The sequence below is a fragment of the Myripristis murdjan genome, chromosome 17 (assembly GCF_902150065.1).
Source record: "Myripristis murdjan chromosome 17, fMyrMur1.1, whole genome shotgun sequence".
Classification (NCBI taxonomy): domain Eukaryota; kingdom Metazoa; phylum Chordata; class Actinopteri; order Holocentriformes; family Holocentridae; genus Myripristis; species Myripristis murdjan.
Window position 1 is genome coordinate 18118147 of NC_043996.1, and position 24317 is coordinate 18142463.

Sequence of the window (24317 nt, forward strand, 5' to 3'; positions counted from 1 at the left end):
CATGAGTCACCGCCTTTCTGTCTGCCTTGCTGTCATCCAAATTAACAGAGATCTAAACTTATGGGGATTTTACCTGGAACTGCAGCTTGTCTCATAAATTTTATTGCAATGTGAGTATCTAAAAAAATAAATGAGATACCAACATCAGGTTTTGGTATTTTGAGAGAATGACAACCATACCTTTACTTTAAAATTGTGGTGTATCAGAAAATGAATTAAAGGTCCGGCTTTGATTACAATCATGAAGTGACATGATTAGTCTAACCTAACCAGACAAAACAAGGTGATTTGTTGCTGTTGGTCATACCGACAATCACTACAGAGGCCTAATGGGAGTACAGGGTTAATCGTGTGACTACCTGCAGTATGTTACATCTGAAAAACAAGTATCAAACACTGCATTAATGTTTTAAAAAAGGCACACATGGAAGAACTAACACTTCTCTGATCTTGCTTATGTCCAAAATGTGCATTTATGTATCTGAGTGTGTCTGTGGGCGCGTGTGCGCGTGTGTGCTCCTGCCCCATGATGGCAGCCATTAGACAGGAGTAAGGCAGCCATGATGAATCGGCACTTAGCCCAGGGAAGCGCACTTGCTCAATGGGCTGTGAATCTCCCGCTGCCACTGTCAGCCTGCAGAATGTTAAATAAAGTTATTTGAATATTTGTAATATTAATGTGCCAACGTGTCAAAAGCCTGCTGGAGCCTAACAGTGAGGGAAAATAAGAAAAGATTCATACGTCTGTGTAGGCCTATATGACTGCTCTGGAGAAGAAATAAATAAATATCTAAATAAATAAATAAATACAATATTATGAACAGTGTATTGAATGGATGGTAGGACTGACAAATGGATGAGCTGAAATACAATTCCATGAATAAGTAACCTGGTGATGTGGTGGATAATGATATTAGCCATTAAGTTTCTCGTCCTCCTATTTCCCTCACACACAGGCCTGCCACTTGCTACAAGCCATCAACAGTGCTGAATTAACATCCCTCCATCACACTGCCTTCACTATCCTCTGTCCCCCATCCAGCCTGCCAGTCCATGTGGGTGAGAAGACTCCGCGCAGCTATGTGCTTTGCATAGGAATAGCCCATTGGAAAAAAAGAAACTACAAGTGAAGCAATAAGCTTTCAGCATGGTTAACCAATTACAAAAGAATAAAAACTATGGCAGAGGCCCTCATAAAATCAGACAGCCAGCTTTATAGACTCTAGGCAGGCATAAATCAGCTCAGAGGAACTTCTGCTACCCCAAAGGAGAAGAAGTGTTAACTCCAAAATGAAAAGCTGACAGTCCAAAGTTTTGATTTGCTCTTGAACGTATTTCATTTAGCCTTGTTTACCGTGAAGCAATTTATGCAGAACTTCCGAATAATTAGCTTACCAGGGAGTTTTAATCACCTCACTTCATCTATGAGAATATAACGGGGAACATTAAAATGATCAATGGTTATACCAAAGTGTTTCAAAAACACAGAGTTATATCTGAAGCAAACCTAATCACGGCGACTCCATCAATCACTCAGTTGGAGACCACAACAACGGCCACAAAATGGTGGAGTAAAACCACCAAATCTGTCTTTTCTAGCCCCTTGAGATGAGCAGGACATACACACGACACACACACACTTTGCGTTTGTGGCGGTAGTGGGGTGCTATTTGGAGCGTCTCCGCTCGATTTAACTGGGAGGCGATAAAATATTTAGCAGATTGCTTACATAGCCAAGGGGAAGAGGGAGAGTGAAAGACGGAGTGAGAGAGAGGGAGAGAGGGAGAGAGAGAGAGAGAGGGAGAGGGATACCCAAATGGCTTGTGTGGGAGCTGGGGAGCTGGTAATGAGGGTGGCATGCTGGCATCATCGTTACACAGCACAACAGCGCTACATGGTCTCTCTGCCCAACTGACAGCAGGTCGCACACGCACACCATGCTACCTGTCACTAATTAAAACATATAGATTAGAGAGACTGCAATCAGATACAGGGAGGCTCACACACACACACACACACACACACACACACACACACACACACACACACACACACACACACACACACACACACACACACACACACACACACACACACACCTTGTGGCAATTTTTATTATTAGTTTCACTGTCATAACAAATGACTCACGAATTTGTATGAATAAAAAATAATAATAATAATCACTTTATCAGTTGAGCTGAGTTATAATCAAATGAGTTGCTAACAAGGTTTATGTCACCTTTAGCTATTAAGCAGATCAAACACACAGGTTTGAAAAGGAAAAAAAAAAAAAAAGGCATCTCTGATAAACACATTTTTGTGACTGACATATGACAACTCGATGTCTTGTCATGTGAGGTGAAAACCTGCCAATCATATTTGTTGGGCACATGGAATGTGTCCAAACATGTTGATATTCATTCCACACAATATTTCCCCGACCTCCAGTTTGATATAAACTGAAACTGGTTGTCCTATCATCAACTCAAGCAATAATTATTTCCTCCATAACAGCTGTACATTGACATACCCAGAAAGACATTTTACCCCACTTTAACAAAGTGACTGCTGAGTCGGCTGTTTCTCACATATTCTCACAGTATTGAAAGACAATATGATATTCGTTTAGCTCAACATGAAAGCTGTTTCCTATCCCTTTTTGATTCCCCACTGTGCTTTCAACCTGCTCTGACTTCTCCTCCCTATAGAGTGCCTTTCCCTCCGCTCTCAACGCAGGGAATTATTTCAGCATGAAACTGCATGCTCTCATATTCTTTTTTGCTCCTGTTACCTCATCTCTAATGGGCAATTACTTCAAGCCCAACGCTGAGGCCATGTTATTGCTCTGACCCCCAATTGATTGGCTGCCCATAGAGCTCAGCTTCCACAAGCACTTTAAGGTTAGATTTCCTTGTTTAAATAATGGATTACAAGCCCATGAAAGGAGATTGCATGGAAAATAAAACGTTGAGATTGCTCTTATTGGAGGGCCTCCCGCTGGAGATGAGAAGGGAACAGATTTCATGTCAGTCTCAGGAGAACAGCTAGTTATAACAGACAGGGATGGCTTTGGCCACATTCACTCTCTCTCTATCTCTCTCTCTCTCTGTGTCTGTCTGCCTGTCTCTCTCGCTCTCTTGCTCTCTCTCTCTGTAACTGTTTTTATTCATGTACAGTATCACTGCTGTGGTGATACAGTATCACCATGCAGCTGTGTGGCCGTACGTGTTTGAGTATGTGTCTCAGGGCCTTGAGCCACCCTACACAAATACATCATGCAATACCCTCGCAACACCTTAAGACTGTTGCTAACAACTCCCAACATCTGTCTCAACCATCCCTCCACAGGTGGCTTTTCAGACCTACCAGACTGGTACTTCAGAGAGAGAGAGAAAGGTGTGGGGGGGTGTGTTGGCAAACTTAGCACAGCAGGAAGTCTAATTTCTGTGGGCACTTAGAGAAGGAAGTCAGGGGGATTGTGGGAATTAGTGGAAATATACAGCACATCTCCTCCATTCACAGTCTTTGTAGAGCACTGCCTAACGGGGGACTGTTTGTGTGTGTTTGCATGCATGCATGTGTGTGTATGTATGTGTGTGTGTGTGTGTGTGATGTTAACATCAGTACCAGGACCCCCCACTACAGCACAACAAGCCTCCTATCAACACACCAGAATACCTTAGGCTCCAATTACTGTGCTGGGAGTGTGTATGAGCTTGAGGTAAATAATGGAAGAGAAATTGGCTGTTAGCAGGAATGGCGGCAGGAAAGAAAGGAGATTACAGGGAATGCACATAGTTCCTATGTACTGAGAATTTAAATTATCAGTTCATTCATTTGTTTTTGTCTTGTTTTTTGCATCAAGGTCACCTGGCTCAGTTGAGAGCGGTGCCATTGAAAATGTCACCACTGAACTAAGCTTTTGAGAAGTGTAATATATACACACAGTACGTTTGGCATTAGATGTAGTGTACACAAACAGACTGCCAGCCCAAATCTGGCTTAAAGGAACCATTCACCCAAAATATACAAAAAAGATATTTTACCATTTACCCCTTGGAGCAACCTATCCAAATAGTTTCCAGACAGTTTTGGTGGTCTATCCAGCCGCAATACAACAGCCCTGTATGGTTATTAGTTTGTGGAGCTCAAACAGTCAAAACTATATATATATGAAAATACAAAAGTAATAGCTCTATCCAAAAACAATGACATGAATCAGCATGATGCACAACCCCTTGTGGGCGACCAGATTCGTTGGGAACTATTTCTGGTTGAAGAACTTATCAAACTGTATCTATCCACCCTGAATGCATACTCCTCGGGGGAACACAGACAGAGTGGCAAATCACACGAAAACTGTGTGGACGGATAGATTGCAGAGAAAAATCTCTCCTTTTTTTTAAGCATTTTGGAAGAACTATTCTTTTAACACTCAGTATAAATGCTGTAATGACATCTACAGCCTTTTTGTTAATAACTACTTGTTAAGAAAGGTTTTGTTATAGGAACCATATCACAAAAGGACTTCCTAATAATGGAACCGTGTGATTCAGAATTTGCACTACAAACACAGCTCAGAGATTTGCTATTGATAATTAAAGATTGTGGGGATGAGAAATGGCATATCCTCTGTGAGTCAGCCAGAATGCTGCACGCTGTCACTGTCAGCTACTTTGCGAGACAGTCTGTGGGACATTGAGCGCTTTACATCTGTCATGCCATAAACTATCTTGTCTAAGGCAATGTTGCAGTAGCATTCCAAGCATTCTCTTTTCCATCATCTGCCCGGGTTAGAAGACCACCCTGTGTTTATATATATTTGGGACAATCCTGTCAACATTCAGGACCATGTTAGTGCAGAGTAAACCCTTTACAGCTATCTCTGTGCCTATTTTAACTGATGGGCATCCACATGTGTCTCGCCTAAAAAAAATCTCACCTCAACCTGCTGTTCAGACTCTACTTGATCTTTGATTCACATCTCCACACTACTGATTTTACCTCACTATGGTATTGATATCCCACCCTTAAAATGGTACACATTTAACCTCTGCAGAACCTTGCCCAGTAGGGGGATCTCATCTTACAAATACACAAATATTCAAAGGAAAATACTGGTGCTGCTCGGAGGTTATTTAGCTTTCTTTCATTTCAAACCTTCAAGACTATCGCGCAATGTAATATGTCATGAAATTCTTAATTCAAAATTGCCTTACTTAACTCTGCTTATTCAATCTTGTTTGATCTGAAATCAAATTAAATATTCATTGACAGATGTCTTCATCAGTCTGAAACAATTCATTATACATAAGGGTGCTGATGTGTTTTACTACAATGCCTCATACTGTAGCATTCATGTTCCCAGCAGTGGTGCCAATGCAATTTGGGATTAAATTAACATTCACAGCAGGGACATGGCAAGCTGGGTTAAAAGTGATATATGTGAAATCATTACTTCTCACATTTTTTGTTTATCAGAAACAAGTCAACAACTGCAGAGATATCTTCCCTTGGAATAGCTAAGGCAACAAATGACCTTTAAAAATATGGGAATTAAATATTCTTGCACTGAATCATAATAAACTGACAAAGTCTATAAATGCGAGTGATCTGTGAGTAATGGAAAATGAAGATGTGATGAGACTCTGCAACAAAGTTAGACGGAAAATTAAAGGAATGAAAACCAACAATTTCTTTTAAGTCGGTGTTGATATGAGCCAACAAAAGGCCAACAACTTTTGCGTAGTCACTTGCTTTTGAAAGTCATCATACGTTAGCCAAGGACTGTGTGTGTATGTGTGTGTGTGTGTATGTGTGTGTGTGTGTGTGTGTGTGATTTTTGGGTAGTCCGTAGCGCAGTGCAAGAGGGATACTGTAACACACAGTCTGCTTTGTAGATGTGGCACTCTCATATCTGTTTATTGATCAGAGCAGATGTGCGTCAATCAATCTTATCTGGGCTCCACACACTCTCCAGCTAACCTCCAGGGGCAGGCCAACCGATACTGCACCACACTGAGAGCCCTGAGCCAGTCACATTATCATCAGACACCTTGAGCAAATTTTCTCTTTGTGTGAATGTTTGTGTGTGTGTGTGTGTGCGTGTGAGTGAGTGGATGCATGTGTGACTGTGGCGGGATGCAGAGGGTAAAGGTGCATTGGAGGACAGACTGCCAGAAAGAGAAAAACATGGCTTGAATTGAAAACCCAGATTAACCTCTACTGTATGTATGGACGTATGTTGTTATCTGTTCCTCAGGAGCCTTTCACATATCATAATGAAGCAGTATCAAACCTCTCGCCATCTGTAAAGTAGGCTGCACAGAAGGCTGGCAGATTAGGAATCAATGCTAATGTGCCTTCCTAGCATACTGGAGGTGTTTATGATCAACAGAGAGGTACAGCATATCATGTTCAGCAAAATACATGAAACCCAATCAATGCCGCCCCTCCAATGATGCAGGAAATCTGTGATGTAAGGTATGCGGATGCCTTGTTAGCTGTGAGCCTAAAATAGATCAAATTCATGTCGCCTGTCTAGGATGTAGTGATTTGTTCTATTATGAGTAGTCTGTCATATTAGAAGAGCATGCACAATGAAAAGCAAAGCTCAATTCTTAAGAGGGGTGTTTGAAATTGGCCAGAAAGTATTCCCACACTGTTTGTGACCCAAAAAAATTCATCTCTCCGCATAACTTACCTCGGCAGACGTTGCCATTGTCAGGCTCGAATCCGGCCTTGCATGTGCAGCTGCCAATGGGAACCATCCACTCTCCGTCTCCGTTGCAATACAGCTTTATGGGGACATCTACTTCCTCTGAATTGGGGATGCAGATCCCTCTGGCGATAACCAGAGAGGTGCTCTCAGCCCCTGTCATAGTTTCTGGGAAGATGGCAAAGTTCTGCACTACACTTGGACACTTCTTATAGAAAACTCTCACTGACAGCAGAGACATACAGGCTCCATAGTCTTGGAAGGCCAGGTAGAAACCATTCTTAGATAGCGGACCGAAGCTCCGCACCTCTGTGTTGACCTTCATCAGGCGTCCTCCAAAGTCCACCTGGGAGAAGCTTTCATCCGCGGCTATGGTGTCCACCTTGAGGTAAGGGGCCTCCATCCAAAAGGCGGTGCCCTTGGTGGCGATTACAGCGTCAGTCTCATAGTAGTAGAGGTTGAATGTCTCCTTGCAGGAGCCAGGAACGTTGGGGATGGAGCTGCAGTCCCGCACGGTGAAGCGCATCTCCACGTAGATACGCTGTGCGCCACGTCGGTCGATGAAGGTGGTGAGGAGCCAGTTGTTTTGACTGGGCTCAAAAACGTTGCACACTTGATAGGTCCTGATGGTGTTGAGGTTCTCGTCATAGCCACTCACCTCCTCCCACTGCAAACGGACAAAGGAGAGAGATAGAAAGAGAAAAAAGAGAGAGAGAGAGAGTGGATTAGCAATCTTTGATGTTATCTGTTTGCTAAAGGGTATGTTGATATCTCATTTTTGATAGAAAGAGGATGTTGGTGTTGTGAATTCCGTAATCTCCACAAAGTACTTAAACATTTCAGTCCACCCCCTGGACTGTCAGGCGGTGGGACTTATCCAGCAACTGAGAATATTCAAACACCCTTATTTTCTGAATCACAAACAGTTCCTCAAGTACCTCAATAGCAAAAACACCACTTTGCTGCCTTGCTCTCTAAATAAGCTCAACAGCTGTAGTATGTGTACTGCCACTGTATAAGCACAAACCCAGTAATTACTTTGGACGAGCTGCTATTTGCCATCTCTCTCGAGCGTGGCTGGGCACTGACTTGGTGCATTATAAAATATGGTGTGTAACAAATTCAAGATTATGCACTATTGAATTACAATTAGACAGACGGGGAGTGCTACATGGCAGCCAAGTGCTAGTCTAACTGAAAGACATTTGTGGCTACACTGTGAAGTGCACTGGTTTTACTTGGAGGCCTGACCCAGAAAGTACTGCAGATGAGCATCGACTGCTTCCTGGGGAATTAACTCTGGTGCTACACCCAGTGCACCAAGTCATGATGAAAATGTGCCATTAGCATTTGACTGGAGTCATTAAGACCCAGAAAGAGAAATCACTGAATTGCATAGAGAGAGAGGCTCTAGCTTGCAAGAAAATGATTAATTTAACTGCTCGTGAATAAGTGGCCAGGTGACAACGCCATAAATATGACTGTAACATAAAAGGCTGCTGTAAAACAAATAAATAAATAAATAAATGAATAAATAAATAACAGCTTGGTCGGAGATCAACGCCCCTATGGTATTCAAAAGCATTTATTTTGTTAAGCTATGTTTTTCTTAGGGCATCTGTTATATTTAGCCATACATCACCGCCGCAGAGGCACAGAAACGAGCACAGGGCTTTTTGAATTCATTGCAACAGTCACATAAAAGCCACTGACTTGAAACAATTGTTGTAGTAGAGCTGATATGAAACAGTTTTGAAATTTCCCCTCTCAGATCTCTACAACTGTCTGCAGTAATACCATTCTTTTCACTCCCATTTAAAGCAACCGCTTGACTCACACAAATTTATTTCTGCGAATTCCCCCTGCCACTGATCCTAACGGCTGTAGGCGAGGAGAAGTAATGAGGTCTATAGTGGAGCGAGGGGGCCTCCAGTCAGTTCATGTTTCTCGCGTGCATATATCTCCCGGAGCTTCCTCCTTCTTCTGACCTTTCCAGCCCCAGCTGCTCAATCAGGCCTAATGGAGAGGAGGTGACCCCGGCCCTTCACACACACTCCCAAGAACCAGTCAAATGATGGAGAGAATTTGGAAAACTTCTGGACAATAAATGAGCACAAGTGGAGATATATGGGATGCTGTTTGACCTACCGAATTTGGCATTCTGAAGAAATATAACACAGAAGACAGAAAACATCCAGCCCAAGGAAACTTGGGAGGATCTGGAAGAAAACAAGAAAGGTTGGGTGTGGTGGTTGTGGAAGGGGGGGTGAGGGGTGGGGGTGGTGGACACATGGAGAGCAGTGACACCGCTGACATGATAAACGAGTTTACAGAAATCTGAGGCGCAAATTAAAGCCTTTTTTCACTGCTGCACCCTCTGTGCCCACTCTGCTCGACTTTTCTCCCCCTCTCCTCTCTTCCCCTTCTCCCCTCTTCCCACATCTCTGGTCTGTAATGACCATTCATCAGCATTACAGGAACCTGTCCCTTTCAGCACTGCCTGTTCATTAATACAGCCAGCCCAGGGCTCCTCTGCTCCTGTCTGCTCCAGTCTAGGAGGGGGTCCTCACCGCTCCTCGTCTAGCCAAATGACCGCCATCTTTCACGCCAGAGAGGGGCCCTAGGCATCTCAGATAATGCCCGTCTGAAATCTGTCCAGAAATTCACTGGTTCATGCAATAAGGAACAGCATTTTTTTTTTTTTTTCCCTGCTTGGAAGCTATTTTATTTCACCATTCTGTCAAAACATAAACAAAACTATTACAGGTGCATCAGTTACTTGGCAGAAATCTAACTTTGCTTTCAGGTTTGTACAAGAGTCCACACAACTTTATCTCATCGCTCTACTTTTTTGTATTCATCTGCTGTTTACTCTCTATCACTCTTTGTGCATGTGTCTGTGTACGTGTGTGTGCGTGTGTCTGTCTGTGTGTTTGTTTGTTGAGAAAACGTGCTGTGTATAATTTGATGGTTTACCGACCACATATTGATTCGCTGACTGTTGTTTTGCTGCTGAGGAGCTCGGGGCTACAACCCACATTTCTGCTTCTGTCGGTAGAAAACATTTGATTACTCTGTATATTAACATTGGTATCCATTATTTAGCATCTCTACCATTTGCCCTGTGTTGCAGCAATTGACATATGACTCAAGGTTGCTTCTGCCCGAATGTTTGGATCACTTAAATTGATCTCCTGCAGTGCTTCGTGGCACACTCTCTGACCTCGACGAAGACGAGAGAAAAGAGACAGCATCATCACCTGTCACCTTAGTGATAATGGAATTCCCTGGTCCCTGCATCCATTTCCCCTTCAAGGACTTGTGTGTAAAATGACACTGTCCGTCCCATGCTGTATATATTTAGTACATGTGCTATAGGCATGAGCGCAGATATATGTTGCTGGTATGTATTATTCATGTGAGGTTCAAGGTAAACGAGGTGTGAGGTAGAAAGAGGAGTGTGTAACTTTACCCAATCTCTTTTTTGCTAACATACCATATTTTTCTGCTTTGCTATATTTTTTATAGTCTAAGGTGACAATGATGGTCTGCCTTTCCATCTTCCCACATGGAGGTCAGGCAAGATACCATAGCTTAATCCAGGAGATAGATTACATTTCAATGATGTTAAAGTCAAGGCAAAGACACGAGGAATAGAAGAAATATTTACAGTGAAATTTCATTTCCATTTCACTTTAGTTTTATATAGGAGTATTACTTTAGGAGTAATACACTTTAGTATTATATAGGAAAACAATTAAATGTAACATTACAGATGTTACAATTATAACTGGCCCGACTCAGTTAAAACTCTTTTGTGGCAGGTTCAGCGGTTTCCTGTGTGGTGAGCGAACAAAAGTGACCGTAAGATATTACTGAAAGAATGACTGCATGTAGATATGTTTCTGAGACAGTATAAGTGTGTTTTGTAACATGAATGGGGTCAGATACAGATTTCTTAGGGGAATGAAAAAAAAAAACAAAAAACAAAAAACATACTTTTGGTTTTCTTGACATTGATAGCTAGATGATTAGATTTGAACCAGTCATACAAATAGTATAGATCTGAAGACAGTTTTGAGTTTATGACGTCAGGGGTTGGATCAGAAAGAAAAAATACAGTTTCATTGGCATAGAAATGGCAATTTGAATATTTGCACACGTTGGGAAATGTGAATGTGAGGTATGGAGTGTGCACATGGATCGTAGACCCCACTTAGAGAGTTACCTTTTACATGTCTTCTTCTACAGTTCAATCACATTGTAAATTCAGCTCTCCCTCGATTAGTTTTACTGTGTACATTTCCCATTACCACTACATCTTTTCTTATTTTCTAGTTCTTCATAGATACTGCATCTCCTGCTGATGAGCCATCAGACAAACACCGAGGCCCTCTGTGCACAGCACCAGTCTTCACAGCAACCAAATGTACCCATTTGTTCCACTCTAACAGCTTTGCTTTTGCCAGTAATATGGGAGAAGCTCTTCCTGTGCCTGATTGTCAAGTGTGGCCATTGTGTGTGTCATTATGGCTGCTCCATTTTATGGGCAGCAGCGAGGAGATGGAAGAGCTATGGATTCACAGAGTGCTTAATGTTTCTGTTAATGACCAGTCACAGCTAGCTGGGCTGGGACCAATAGGGAGGGAGAAAGAAAGAGGAAGAGTGAGGGATAAAGGAGAAAGACAGGAGCGGTGAGGAATCAAAGAAAAAGGGAGCGGCTGTAATACATTCAGGCCGATGTCTCCCTGCCCACAGCCTAAGCTCGCTGTCATCAAGCCATCGATACTCTGCCCTCATAAAGGCCATTCATCACATTGATCTCCTGCCGTTACCTTCAAAGGCTAAAATAACAGAGTGCAGTTCAGATGGCCATGGTTTTTGCCCAAGGAGTCAACGGCATCCAACAGAGAGCTATGGACACGGAGAGCCCCAATCAGAGGGCTGAGAGGTGTTAAGAGAGCCTATCAGAGCAGCAAAGAAACACCTATGGACGAAAGGGGAACTGGCCAGGCCTGATGAGTCACACGGAGTGGGGAAAGGTGGGAGCAGAAGATGCAAAGGGGAGCTGGAGCCTGTCGAGCCGAGGGGGAGCCACCAGGTGCAAACTGCCAAACGGATTCCAGTCAGGCGTTATCTGGCCCGATTCTGCAATCAGTTCGCAATGTGCTCTGGTGACGGTGAGCACTTGATCACTTTATCAAACAACCAAAGCATGTCCCCGCTAGCCGCCGACCACAGCCTGAAAATGAGCGCTGCCTATTTTGGATGTTTGATAAACTGATCGAGTGCACCCCTGTGTGTCTGCGTGTCATCTGCCTGTAAACACGCATGAGACACGGCTACTGTCACAGATAAGACCACCTCGATGCTAGAGGCAGGTGATCAGTTACGTGAGGCTGCTTTTGAGTGTGTGTATTCCCTTTATCAGTAACATCTCACCCTGGAGCAGGTTAAAAGTTAAAAAGTTACTGTCATGGGGCTGGTCCGTGACCCAATGTAAAAAAAAAAAAAAAAAAAAACTTTACAAAGACATACACAAACACACACACACACACAACTTGCGGTGTCCAGATTTATCTCTACTTACATCTTGCCGACTTAGAGATAAATATTTGTTGCTTCAGTTTGAGAGCTTTACCATTGTCAGCCACGCCTACTTATCTTTACTTCTACCTCTACTTATCGCAGATTAAGCATACATTTGAACATTGTTAGAAATGGTAAACAACACAATTGTGACACATAAGTCCATTTGTGAAGTTTATCAAGAAACATATATTGTTTTTCGAAAACAACACCTGTTATCTCTCAACCTGTACATGCCGGTGTCAGAGTCAGATATGTGAAAGAGAATTTTATTTTCTTAGGATAGGACAGACTTTTAAAGTATGCAAATGATGAAAATTGCTAACTGTATGTCTGTACATGCATAACACACTATTTCTGGAAAAAAAAATCCTGGATATTTTTCATATTGCAATATATACTGCAGGGGAAAAGGAGATATTGCAACGTCATTTTTTTTTTTTTTTTTTTTTTTCCAGTATCAACCCTAATTCACACAAGCTTTTAGCCCATCATTCAACCTCAGTCTGGTAAGTCACACACACACACACACACACACACACACACACACACACACACACACTCACTAAAGGAGATGAATAGAGAGGCATGTAGTGGGTTGATCTTTAACCTCCAGTCTGCTGTGTGATCCTCAGTGGAGTCACACTCACAAGATGCTTTTCAAATCCATCAGCACCAGTTAATACAGCTACACAGACAGTGAATAGAGACGGATGATGAACAGCTCTGAGCATTTCCGCATTTAAAGCTCCTCAGCCTAGAAAGGTCTACAAAATGCCATCGGTAATAGTAGATGAGCGTCTGGTAGCCGCTTCTTGAACGGCACTGAAATCCCCCATTACTCAGTCTGACGATAGGTTTTTACATCAGGACCCAGGGCAACAGATGAATTAGCAGTTAGTAAGCGGCCATGTCCAAACAGAACTGTTCTGCTGCCTGTGTCTTCCCGGTACGCTTGTCCTCCAGTAGATTTTGCTGATGCAGTTGTGTTCACTGCTTCGTATTTGCGCACTTTTCATGTAAGGTGCGGTAGTTTGATTTTGCCCCCCTAAGGAATAGATAGGAGCACCCTCTCCTCGCTAGGGTAGCTAAGAGAGGGTGCTTCATTTTCATCTATTCCCAAGAGGATTCTGGGACGAGGCTCTGTTTATGTAGTGTTTCAACCAACATATTTAGTTAGGGTGGTGTGTTTACATGTGTAACCCCAAGAGGAATGGCTGGCACATTTGAGAGCACTTCTCTCTACCAAAGGGCTGTCTGTTCATCTATCATTGCAGGACTAAAACATGTGGGTGGAGGCAAGCAGGAGATTGCTTTTCATACTACAGGCTTAGGATGGCCATTTCAATAATGAGCCTATTTGTTATTCATGACAACAGAACATTGTATTGAGACAGGGAAAATATGCGTTTGTAGATTCCATTTTTTAATGATTATGCAGGACTAAATCTGCATTTAAAGAGCTCACTTTTGAAAAAGAAAAAAAAGAAAAAAAAAAAACAGAAATGGCGCATATGCAGGTGAAATTCCCGTTGTCAGATTTCTAAAGGCCAAGGTCTCAGAAGGACAGTGGATTATAGCCGAATGTGAGAAGCTGAGATAGGGACTGAACTCTTTATGCCCTTGCTGAAAGATGCTCTTCTCATTTTTCAAAGCTCACTGTCGACCATAATCATGCGCCTGATAGGTTATTCTTTCCAAAGGCTTTTTGAATCCCACTGACTTAATGAGGACATTTGCATTTCAACCTTTAGGTGTGTTCCCTAACATCGATACGGTGAACGTGTCATGCAGCGCAACAGCTGGTTTGCTATAGTAACAATGATAAATGCAGTAACATTTACTCACGCTCAGTTACAACGTTTGAGACGCGTGCTCTTAGTCTCTTGCAAATGCAAATATTCTGAAAGCTACGCCTCATCTCCCACCTAACACACACACTAACAGCTTTCAAACTCTAAAATATGCAGAGGCATGATTGCTATTATCATTTCTGATCAGCTGTGTTATTGAATGGGGGCTGCTGTCAGGCCAGTTGTATGGGAATGATTATTTTGCAAGGCGTCTGAGGCCTAGTTCCGCCTGGCTGAATGTGATGGATGGGGAGGAAATGGTGATGTCTGAAACACTCCCAGTCCCGCCAGATCCCAGCCACTCTATAATTACAGTCACACAGTTTGATTGAGCTCAAAAAGAACACCTTCGGCCTGTTCATCTATCTGGCTGAGTACTTAAGTCCAGTCCTTGGCCACACCCATGTCCCAATCAATACATGTGTTGTGATTTGGGGTTAGGTGCTCCATTGACAGTTTATATTGATGCTGCTAGTTATCCAGTACAAACAATTTTGTGCTGGACAGAGAACGTCATTTGATTGTTTACCGGTGATTTCCATTAAACTATAATTGCATGTGTGTTTATATCATTCAGGAAATGCCGTGTTGACATAACACTTGCAATTTGGTCTTATTATATGTTCCCAGATGCCTTTGAAATAGCGTTTTCTTAGATCCTGAAAGTGATGCACATAATGTGGCATCATGCTGCGCCGTTCAAGAGAACAATCCACCCAGGCACCTCACTCTCCCACTTCTCCATCCTGCTTTTGTAATAATATTAACACTCGCATTTTCAATTATATGCTGGATGCTTTGAAGCATTGGCAGATCTGCCAGGCTGGTGCTGTATTTATAGTGAGCTGCAAGTAAACACAACCCTGCAGGATAGGAGCTGGTGAATGCAGCCTCTGATGTCCACTGAAGAGGAAAGGCTGTATAGGCTATCTCCCATGGCTGTAAAAGTAGGTACTTGTGATTACTAACTGAATTCATATCCTTTGTAATACCAACAACTATATCAAACTCATGTGGAGTTGGAAGAAGCAGCAGTTTGAACAGCATCTGCCAGAGAGAGATTTGTACCATAATACGCCAACATATCCTGGGAGTTACAATATGTAAAATCTAAACTCAACACAAAAGCTGAGCACACGCCCTGCATCCAACAATTGTTGATTACTTGCCTGTTTAAGAGCTAGAATATGAAAGTCATAAATTCTAAAACAAAAATTATGATACAAATATAAAATCATAGAGCCAGGCATGCAATCTTTACAAGATGCTTCTAGCTCTATAAGGGGAAACAAATGAGTTGCAGATACATAATTTAGTGTTTTAAATACACTGCAATGAAATGACCTGATGAGCTGCGGTGATCAACTATCTGAAAAACATTCACCATCTGAAAAATGTGACAACTTACAAAAATGACGGCTGCAATTAACGCTGCGTGATTATAAATGAAATTATGCTGTGATCATGCTAATTAATAATGATTTTTTTGTCACAATGATTTGTGGAATATAATTACTGTAGTGCACATTTTGCATCTGACGGTATGACATCAACAGGCATCTTTTCAAATGCTGTGTACAGTCTACCAAATAAATAAATAAATAAATAAATAAATAAAAAATAACAAGGTGCTTCAATATGGCTGACTTGCTAGTAATTTTGAACAAATCACGATAGATAGTTATACACTATTATTTGTGGAGTTATTTGTGGATTTATGGAATGACTAAAACTGGTGATTAAATATTTTTGAAGTTATGTGCAAGATTGAACTCTTTTATTTAAGCAGTCGTCATTTAAAGGGCAAAAATGGTAGTGTGATTATGCAGAAAAAATTAAGCCTTTTTCTTGAGACTTTTACCTCGTGTTGTACCTTACAACACCCACTCATGTACCTTCAGAGAGCTCACGCACCTAACTCTGCCTCAGCAGGGCTTTCAATTTCCAGTGGCAACATTACCTCCAGTCACCCAGTGAAAAAGGCTAAAGCTGTATTGTTTTGAAACCGCTCCTGTACTGCGTAGCCTCTGCCACCTCATCGGTCCACTGTGGAGGACGATAAGGGGGAAGATTAAATGATTCGCTGTAACAGATATATATACATACTGTATGTGGAGATGTGGGCTGGTGTACTGCGGGGCGCGCAAAGAGAGGAAAATGAGAATTGAGAGAGAGCAGTGGAAGAAGGGCAAGAAAGAGAAATCCACTGGGGCAGCACAGAGAAAGTAAAGAGCGGGAGTTTAAATAATTTAGGGTGGTATGAGGTATAAAAATAATGAACAGGGATGGGATGTGATAACGGGGGGGGGGGGGTAGGAAAGTGAGAGAAAGGGTGAGGGCAATAAAGAGAGTGGAGGAGGGAGAGAGAAAGCTGTCACCCTGCAGGGTCCCTGGCCCCTTATGGCCCCAGGCTAGGCCGTTTAGGGACAAACCACAAAGAGGATGTCAGCAGGGGAGAGGAGACTGGCAGGGTATTAAGGCTCTCGGGTGCAAAAGGCCCCTGCCCATCACTGTGTATTATGTGGATGTGCACATGTGTGTATGCATGTGTGTATGCATGTGTGTAAGCGTGTGTGTAAGCGTGTGCGTGCATTTGTGTGTTTGTGTGTGTGTGAGTGTGTGTTTGTGTGTGTAAAATAAAATAAACACCCTACATAGCTTGACACCTGAAGGACCCTTTCACAAAACACCAGACAGACAGACAGAGTGATATAGAGAGAGACAGACAGAGAGAGAGAGAGGGAGAGAGAGAGAGACAGAGAGACAGACAGAGAGAGAGAGAGAGAGAGAGAGAGAGAGAGAGAGAGGGCAAAGAAGGATAGAGATAAGTGATGATAGAGCAAGAGGGGAGACAGAGCTCTGAGGTGATAGACAGACAAGCTGAAGAAAAGAAAAGTAGAATCGCGGGAACAGTCAGTTTGGGTGAAAAGACGGAGGTGAAGAATAGGAGGATTTACTGCTTTTTCTGCCAGTTCAGTAGGACTGCTGAAGTAGCAGGTACTGCAGGTACTATGGGACACACACACCCACACACACACACTGACACACACAAAATAGACTCAGCCTCAAGCCACTCCTTCGCACTCCTCCAAATTCATGCCAAATTAAGGCGGATAGATCCATTTTTCCTTTCCTTTTTGCCCTAGTTCCATCGCTCTATTCTTTTATTTATTGCTTGACTGAAAAAAAATTGTCCTTGATTCTTAATCCGAGAGAAATTTTACAAAAGTGAAATACAGAGGGGGAAGTCCACAAGAAGGAAATCAATAATTGAGGTAGCCATGTTATTTCATTTCAACAGGGTAAAAAAAAACAGAAAATTGCAGAAAGGTAATAAATGAAGAAAAAGCAAGAAAATGTGGTGCACAATGTCATATTAGTTGCATTTAGGTTGTAACAATATTCTCTTTGTGACACACCCATATACTCATATTATGCAGGAGTGAGGTGCCGGAGACAGATTTAAAGAGACAGGCTAACAGCGCGCACAAACACACACACACACACACACACACACACAGTACCCTGCCGATGTGTCGTGATACAAGTGATTCGCTGTCCTACCATCGCGTCCTCATGCTGGGCAGAAATGTCGATGTCTGTGCTCCGAGCGAATATAGCTGTCTGGCTCCACGTATGAATCACACTCAATAACCATGGAGGCAAAATGAAACAGGTCTCCCACTGGCTCGGGCCTTGTCTGCTGTGTCTACGCGTGTATGTGCGCGCAAGAGCGTGCATGCACGTTCATTTTCCTTGCAATGGCAACTCAATCTTCAAAAGTTTATAGGGACTTACGTGTGTCAACTGTGTGAGCATGTGTTTGTGTGCATGGACGTTCATATAAATGTGTGCACGCATGCATGCAGCATCCATTTGCGAATACGTCTGCGTTCGTGTGTGTGTGTGCGTGTGTGTGTGTGTGTGTGCATCATAAAGGCTCCGTTCTCACCTGGCCGCTGAAGCGCAGCTCGCATGACTCACTGTCGTTTTTCTCCTTTCATTCCATTTCAGCTCCGGCTCGAGGGTCAGAGTTCACTCTCTTTCTCTCGCTCTCTCTGTCCTGCCTCCCTTGTTTCTCTCCGTTTCTCTTTCCCTCCCTCTCTCTCCGACCCTCATATTCAAACAGCCTCTCTTTCTTTTTTTTTCCCTAAGCCTTCTCTCTCTCACTCACTTTCCTCACATCACTTTTCCCACCTGTGTTCCCTAATGCCGGCTGAGCCCCTGCCTATCTGTCTGTCAGAGTATGAATAATTGAGTTGTATGGAGTCTGGTCAGCAGATGGCGAGGTGGCCGTTGCGGATCAATCTGTGCTCTTTAGGAATCGCTGACTGTACGCTGACACCTGTCTTGTCGAAGCCCACCGGCCCCCTTCGGAACCATCAGCGCGCCTGGCAGAGTCCCCCATCATCTTATAGCCTCCATACACTCACACACACTCACAAACAGGCACCAATATGCACATGCAAACACGGGCGCTTTATGCTTGAGCACACACGGGCCCACATGCGAGAGGCGAGAAGAGTGCAGACACAAACAAACGCACATGCCGGGGGGGATCGAGCCGTTCTCCATCCTGCGACAACCACAGGACACAAGGATTTCTCCTAAATCGCCCCCCTCAACGTTTATTCTCCCTCTCTCACTGCCCGACCAACGCCTTATCCCTCCGGTCCCTAGGCCCCTTTTCAGCTGAGACAACCCACCCTCTTTTCTCCATGCTTGAAAGCCCCTCTCTCTCTCTCTCTTAAGGAACCGACCACCGCCCCGCTGACCCCGTGACCCCCTCCTCCCACCCCGCCGATCCCGACTCAGTCTCTCGCCCCTTAAGCCCAGCTCTGTCTGTGACCTCCCAGAGTCACATGACTTAACCCGGGGCACTTGTTCACACGCACAGCCACAGCTGAGTAAGGCAGAGCTACACCCCCACCCCCCCACCCCCCCCCCCACACACACACACACACACACACACACACACACACTCCTGGTGCCCCGTGTCACACACCATCGACCTCTTTCGCCTCTGTCGCTCTCGTTTGTCCTAATCCTTCCCCCAAACTCCAGCACCACGTCTCTTACTCCCCTCTCGTTTTCCCTCATCTCTTGCGCCCTCTCCCCCTTCCGTTCTCCCTCCATTCTCACTCACCCTTTCCCATCTGCTCAACTCCAAAATGATTTTTTGTGCATTTTGTGTCCCCTTTGTTCCTCTGCATTGCTTTCTCTTCTTTCACCTGCTCTTCATTTGCTATAATTGAACACATTTACCGCATTCCTCCTCATTCGACTTTATTCTCACCTTGTTTTTTTTTTAAAAATGCCCCCTTCCTTCAAAGTACTGGTTATAGGCATACACCACCCCTCAGCTTTTTCGTCCTTATCCTTCTCTCCTCATATTGGATTCAGCACGTGTGTATGTGCCTGTGCCTGTGCAGTTGTCTTTCATGCCTGCTCTGTCACTTTGCTGCATGGCAAGGTCTAGGGGCACTTGGCTTTCTGGGACTGCATATTTTATTTATCATACAGTAAGTGTGTGCATGACAGGAAGACAGAGAGAATAAGAGAAAGTGTGTGTGTGTGTGTGTGTGGAGAGAAAGACAGAGAGGGAGAGAGAGAGAGAGAGAGGCAGAAAGTGGACTGACTTATAAGGATGGAGATGAGAAGAACAGAGAAGGTGCATGAGAGAGAGAGAGAGAGAGAGAGAGAGAGAGAGAGAGATCCAACTGAAATAATAATAAAAAAAATAAAAGGAAAACAGCACAATAATGCAAGTAAGTGTGCATTATGACTGAATATTGCCTTCCATACATGGCTGAATCACATCTGTTTGCCTTGTGAGCTCTCCCTCCTCCTGGCAGATGCAAACAAATGAGTGTGAGTGTGCAAGCGCATACTGTCACTCCATTACATATCCACATGGGCAACTCTGATATGTCCTTGTGTTTATACCACTGGAACTAATGACGCTGCCTCTGCAATCCTTCAAAATTAACCCTTCAGGTCACACACACACACACACACACGCTCGCAAAACTCCTTATAAACTCTTGAAGGAGAAGTTACTAAAGAGAATTAATGAGATGTATAGGATAACACAGGGGACGATACACTAATGCGTGCACCATCTCTCTCTTTCGGTGTGTGTATGTGCACGTAACACAAGCATTTGAGAGAGCCTGAGTTACTGGGGTCAAGCAGTGCAGCAAGAAGGGCAGTAAGCCATTGACTGCAATACCCAGTGCAGCACAACGTGATACCATCATGCATCGTAAAATAAAATCGCTGTGTGCAAGGAAGTATATAATCTATATCAAAACTCAATGCACATCCTATGACGTCGCACACCACCCTGTAGCCTACATTGATGGTTATATAATGGAATGTATTTGCTTTCACCTATAACTTACTGTGCATGATATGCTCATTAGATGAGATATATTGTAGTGAGTAGTGCATTTGGTTGAATAGTGGGTTCCCAAATCAACTCTGTGGTTGTTAAAAAAAAAAAAAAAAAAGAGTGAGCGAGAGAGAGAGAGAGAGAGAGAGAGAGAGAGAGAGAGAGAAATCAGTGTTATACATCCTGAAACATTGACCAAATTTGATATCATCATAACCTTAACTCTCACCCACCAGAAATCCATAGAAAACCTGCTGAATTTAGCATGTTAGTGTGTGTTTGTGTGTGTGTAAAAAACAGAAAGAGAGAGAGAGAGAGAGAGAGAGAGAGAGAGAGAGATCAGTGTTATACATCCTGAAACATTGACCAAATTTGATATCATCATAACCTTAACTCTCACCCACCAGAAATCCATAGAAAACCTGCTGAATTTAGCGTGTTAGTGTGTGTGTGTGTGTGTGTAAAAAATAGAAAGAGAGAGAGAGAGAGAGAGAGAGAGAGAGAGAGAGAGAGAGCATGGGAGTGAATGTGTTTCGATCAGTGCACAAGAGACCTTGCCTTCGTGCTCAGACGTAACATCGCCTTGAGCCGATCTGCACACAGCACCCCTGAATAAAACCACACACACACACACACACACACACACACACACACACACACACACGTGCGTGCAAGTACACATTTACACCACGTCTTACAGCAAGGTCAAGACAGCTGAGCGGCGCGGTAAGTTTTACCAGTGAGTAAGAGTGTATTCTCCCTGCAGCAGATTCCTCCCTCCCTGAACCCTTACAACAGGAGCAGCTTAAAAACCGACGCTCAACACAGACAAGAGGCTCTGTGTGCCTGGAGGCTTGAACTGAACAGTCCTAGATGGAAATAGCACTGTAGAAGGTTCTAGTCAGTGGGTCTCACCGCATACCTTCCCTTCATGGAGAATAAGATGTAATAGCTCTGGAGTGCATGATGAGGCTGAACCATGAAAAAAAAGAAAGTAATGGTTGGTCTGTCGCCTAAGCATAATGAAACCCTGCTGATCGTGACTTGGCTAAACCGATTCTGGGTGTTCAGCCTTTCACATGAGCAATGGCAAATGCAGCCTGACACCGGCATGCCTCCTCCCGAATGAAGACATCATGGCTCTCCAGATTCAGTGTACATAGTGGAGGAGCTCTGCAGAAGAGTGTGTGATGTATCCAAAGTATCAGGGTGGTGAGTTCAAGCGGTTTTTGCTCTGAGGCAAACTGACAACCGACGAGCTGCTGCTCCTCCATAGTTAAATAGCTTTGAGGCAACTGATGTGCATCCCCACAGATACAGTTTATACTTCGTTATATTCAACTAAGGTGAATACAAATCTACTGTGACATTCACAGATCATGGCTCACTGTTCATCCCAAGTCACAATCATGTTTAAGCAGTGTAACTTGCTGTTATTTAAATGACGCAAATACAAGCTATGAAACCAGGGCTTGAGTACAGTTCTATGATGCATGGATTTTCAAACTTTTTCATGTTCTGTTTTTTTTTTTTTTTTTTTTTTTTTTTTTCTCAAAGGATAGTGATATGAAAAGATATTTTGGTTTTATGGCAAATACTAAACTGTTTCAAAGACATAATTGAAACTAACAAACAGATTAAAAGGCTCAAAACAGATCATTATTTATTTAGGAGCACACCACCTTTTGGGGTTTAATAGTTATTTAAACGATTTAGACAACAGCTCTCCTCATACTGGATGCACAGGGATGAATTTGGTGGAAGTTTTGTCTTTGGCTTCACTGCATAAAACATAATATGAAATTATTTATTTATTTATTTATAAATTTGTTCATTCATTCATTCATTAAACTGTGACAGTTTCTGGTGAAAATGTTAGAGTAAATTACAGTGAAATGAAATTTTCTCACTTTGCTGAGGGCCACCTAGAAGCCCCTCAAGCACCCCTGGGGGGTACCTGGTCCCCACTTTGAAAACCAGTGCTAACAATATCAAAACAGCTCAGAAGAACTGAGAAAAAAATCAACAAACAGAGAGAAACGTAAAAAGGTGTTAAAATAAATTACTGGTGGAGAACAAGGAACAAAACTTGTTTGACTTTTACTTTGGCTACTAAACTGATCAGTAAAAATGTAGACTTTAATTTTTTGTTCTGTTTTTTTTTTTTTTTTTTTTTCCTAACGTTTAGACTATCCAGTAAAAAAAATAACATTCTTGCCATAGCATATAAGTGGCTACAGTCATTCCTAGCTATCCCATATTAATCTTTATCCTCCACCATGTGGAACTTTTAATTTGATCTCACAATTAAAAAGACCCAGAAAAAAATAACAAATAATAAATGCCATGGTACATGTCTCTCTAAAATATAAAACATTCTTAAAAACGAAGTGTCTTAAAATATTGTATTGTAAATAAATATATAAATAAATGCAACAAGGGGAAAAAAGATATGGAACTGCAGCACTGCTGTGATTTCTTTTATATGTTCCTATTTGCCTTTGGAATACTACAGTCTCCCTGAGGGTGCAAATTTTATTACATCATATACCTTGCTGTTACTTCAGAACAAGCACATAATGCCTTAGCACACTGTCATCATACACAAAATTACAATGCATGATAATACCAAGCATGGTCATGTTAGGAAGATGATGCAAAAACCCACCCACCCACACACACACACACACACACACACACACACACACACACACACACACACACACACACTCTAGGGAACTGTATTCCAGGTTATTCTTAGTTGGAACTCCTTCAGGAAGACAAAAAACATCATTTAACCATTTGAGAGAGTGTCAGCCTAGAGCTGTAGCTGTGTTCCACAGAGCATTAAAAAGCCCCTTTTACTTGTGTGTAAAATGCCTCATAGAGACCCAAAGACCCAGAACATGCAAGGAACAGCCACTGTCTGCCCCGGGTAGCTTGATACATGATTCATGCCATCAGGGATGGGCTGTTGAGCTTTTCATCGAATTGCGGCATGGAGAGCAAGGCCTTGGAATTAAGTTCACTTTAGGTCCATTAGTGTAATAGTACAATATACTTCTGACATTACGATTCTTACCTTAAAAAAACAAAGGAGAACCCTGTTCCCATTCTGATGACTTGGCACTTTCTCCCACTCCTTTCATGTTCATGAAACTACCTGAAAGTCTAAAATAGTTCCCTTAAAATCTGAAAAAAGCCCCAAGCATTTCCATCCGCTCTGCTCCTCCTCCCCCGTTTCAACCTAATACCTCCACTTCCCTGCATAAATGTATCATTACAGTATCATTATGTCTATGGTATGCCCCTAGCATCCATTTACAGGGGCTTAGGTACTCTGTTCTGGGGCTAACATGGACCCATTATGTCATTAAGTCATTATGAACACGGACCAAGAGAAAATAATAACCATAATAGGAGCTACATGGGCCACTACTGAGCCTGTGCACTTGTCCTGTCTACCTGCATGTCGGTCTGTCTGTCTTTAAATCTGTCTGTACAACTCAGGTAATGGTAAATTACCCACCTACAACCCAATCTACCCCTCAAGACAGAGAGAACTCAGGAGATGAAGTGTGAAGTTCTGAAGCATCATGAGAGTTTCACTACATTTGCTGTAATTTAGTACTTTCTTTTTTAACACTCCATGCTCAGGATTTGTTGGCGCTGACTGACTCACCCCGGAGTTAGGATATGCTGTCCAGCCCAGTTCAGCTGTGGCCACCCGCGTGTCCATCACGGTCTCTGAAGAGACAGAAAA

The 24317-nt window shown here is 42.9% G+C and overlaps 1 protein-coding gene across 2 annotated transcripts in view; it reads right to left on the minus strand.

Moving 5' to 3' along the window:
- The window catches only part of ephb1 (EPH receptor B1), a 168537-nt gene that overhangs the window by 89245 nt on the left and 54975 nt on the right, over positions 1-24317 (minus strand). For both annotated transcript variants that reach the window (XM_030074415.1, XM_030074414.1), the window contains exons 2-3: positions 24237-24301; positions 6704-7385 (exon numbers count right to left, since the gene is read on the minus strand). In XM_030074415.1, coding sequence (XP_029930275.1) covers positions 6704-7385; positions 24237-24301 — 747 coding nt within the window. The remainder of the gene's footprint in view (positions 1-6703; positions 7386-24236; positions 24302-24317) is intronic.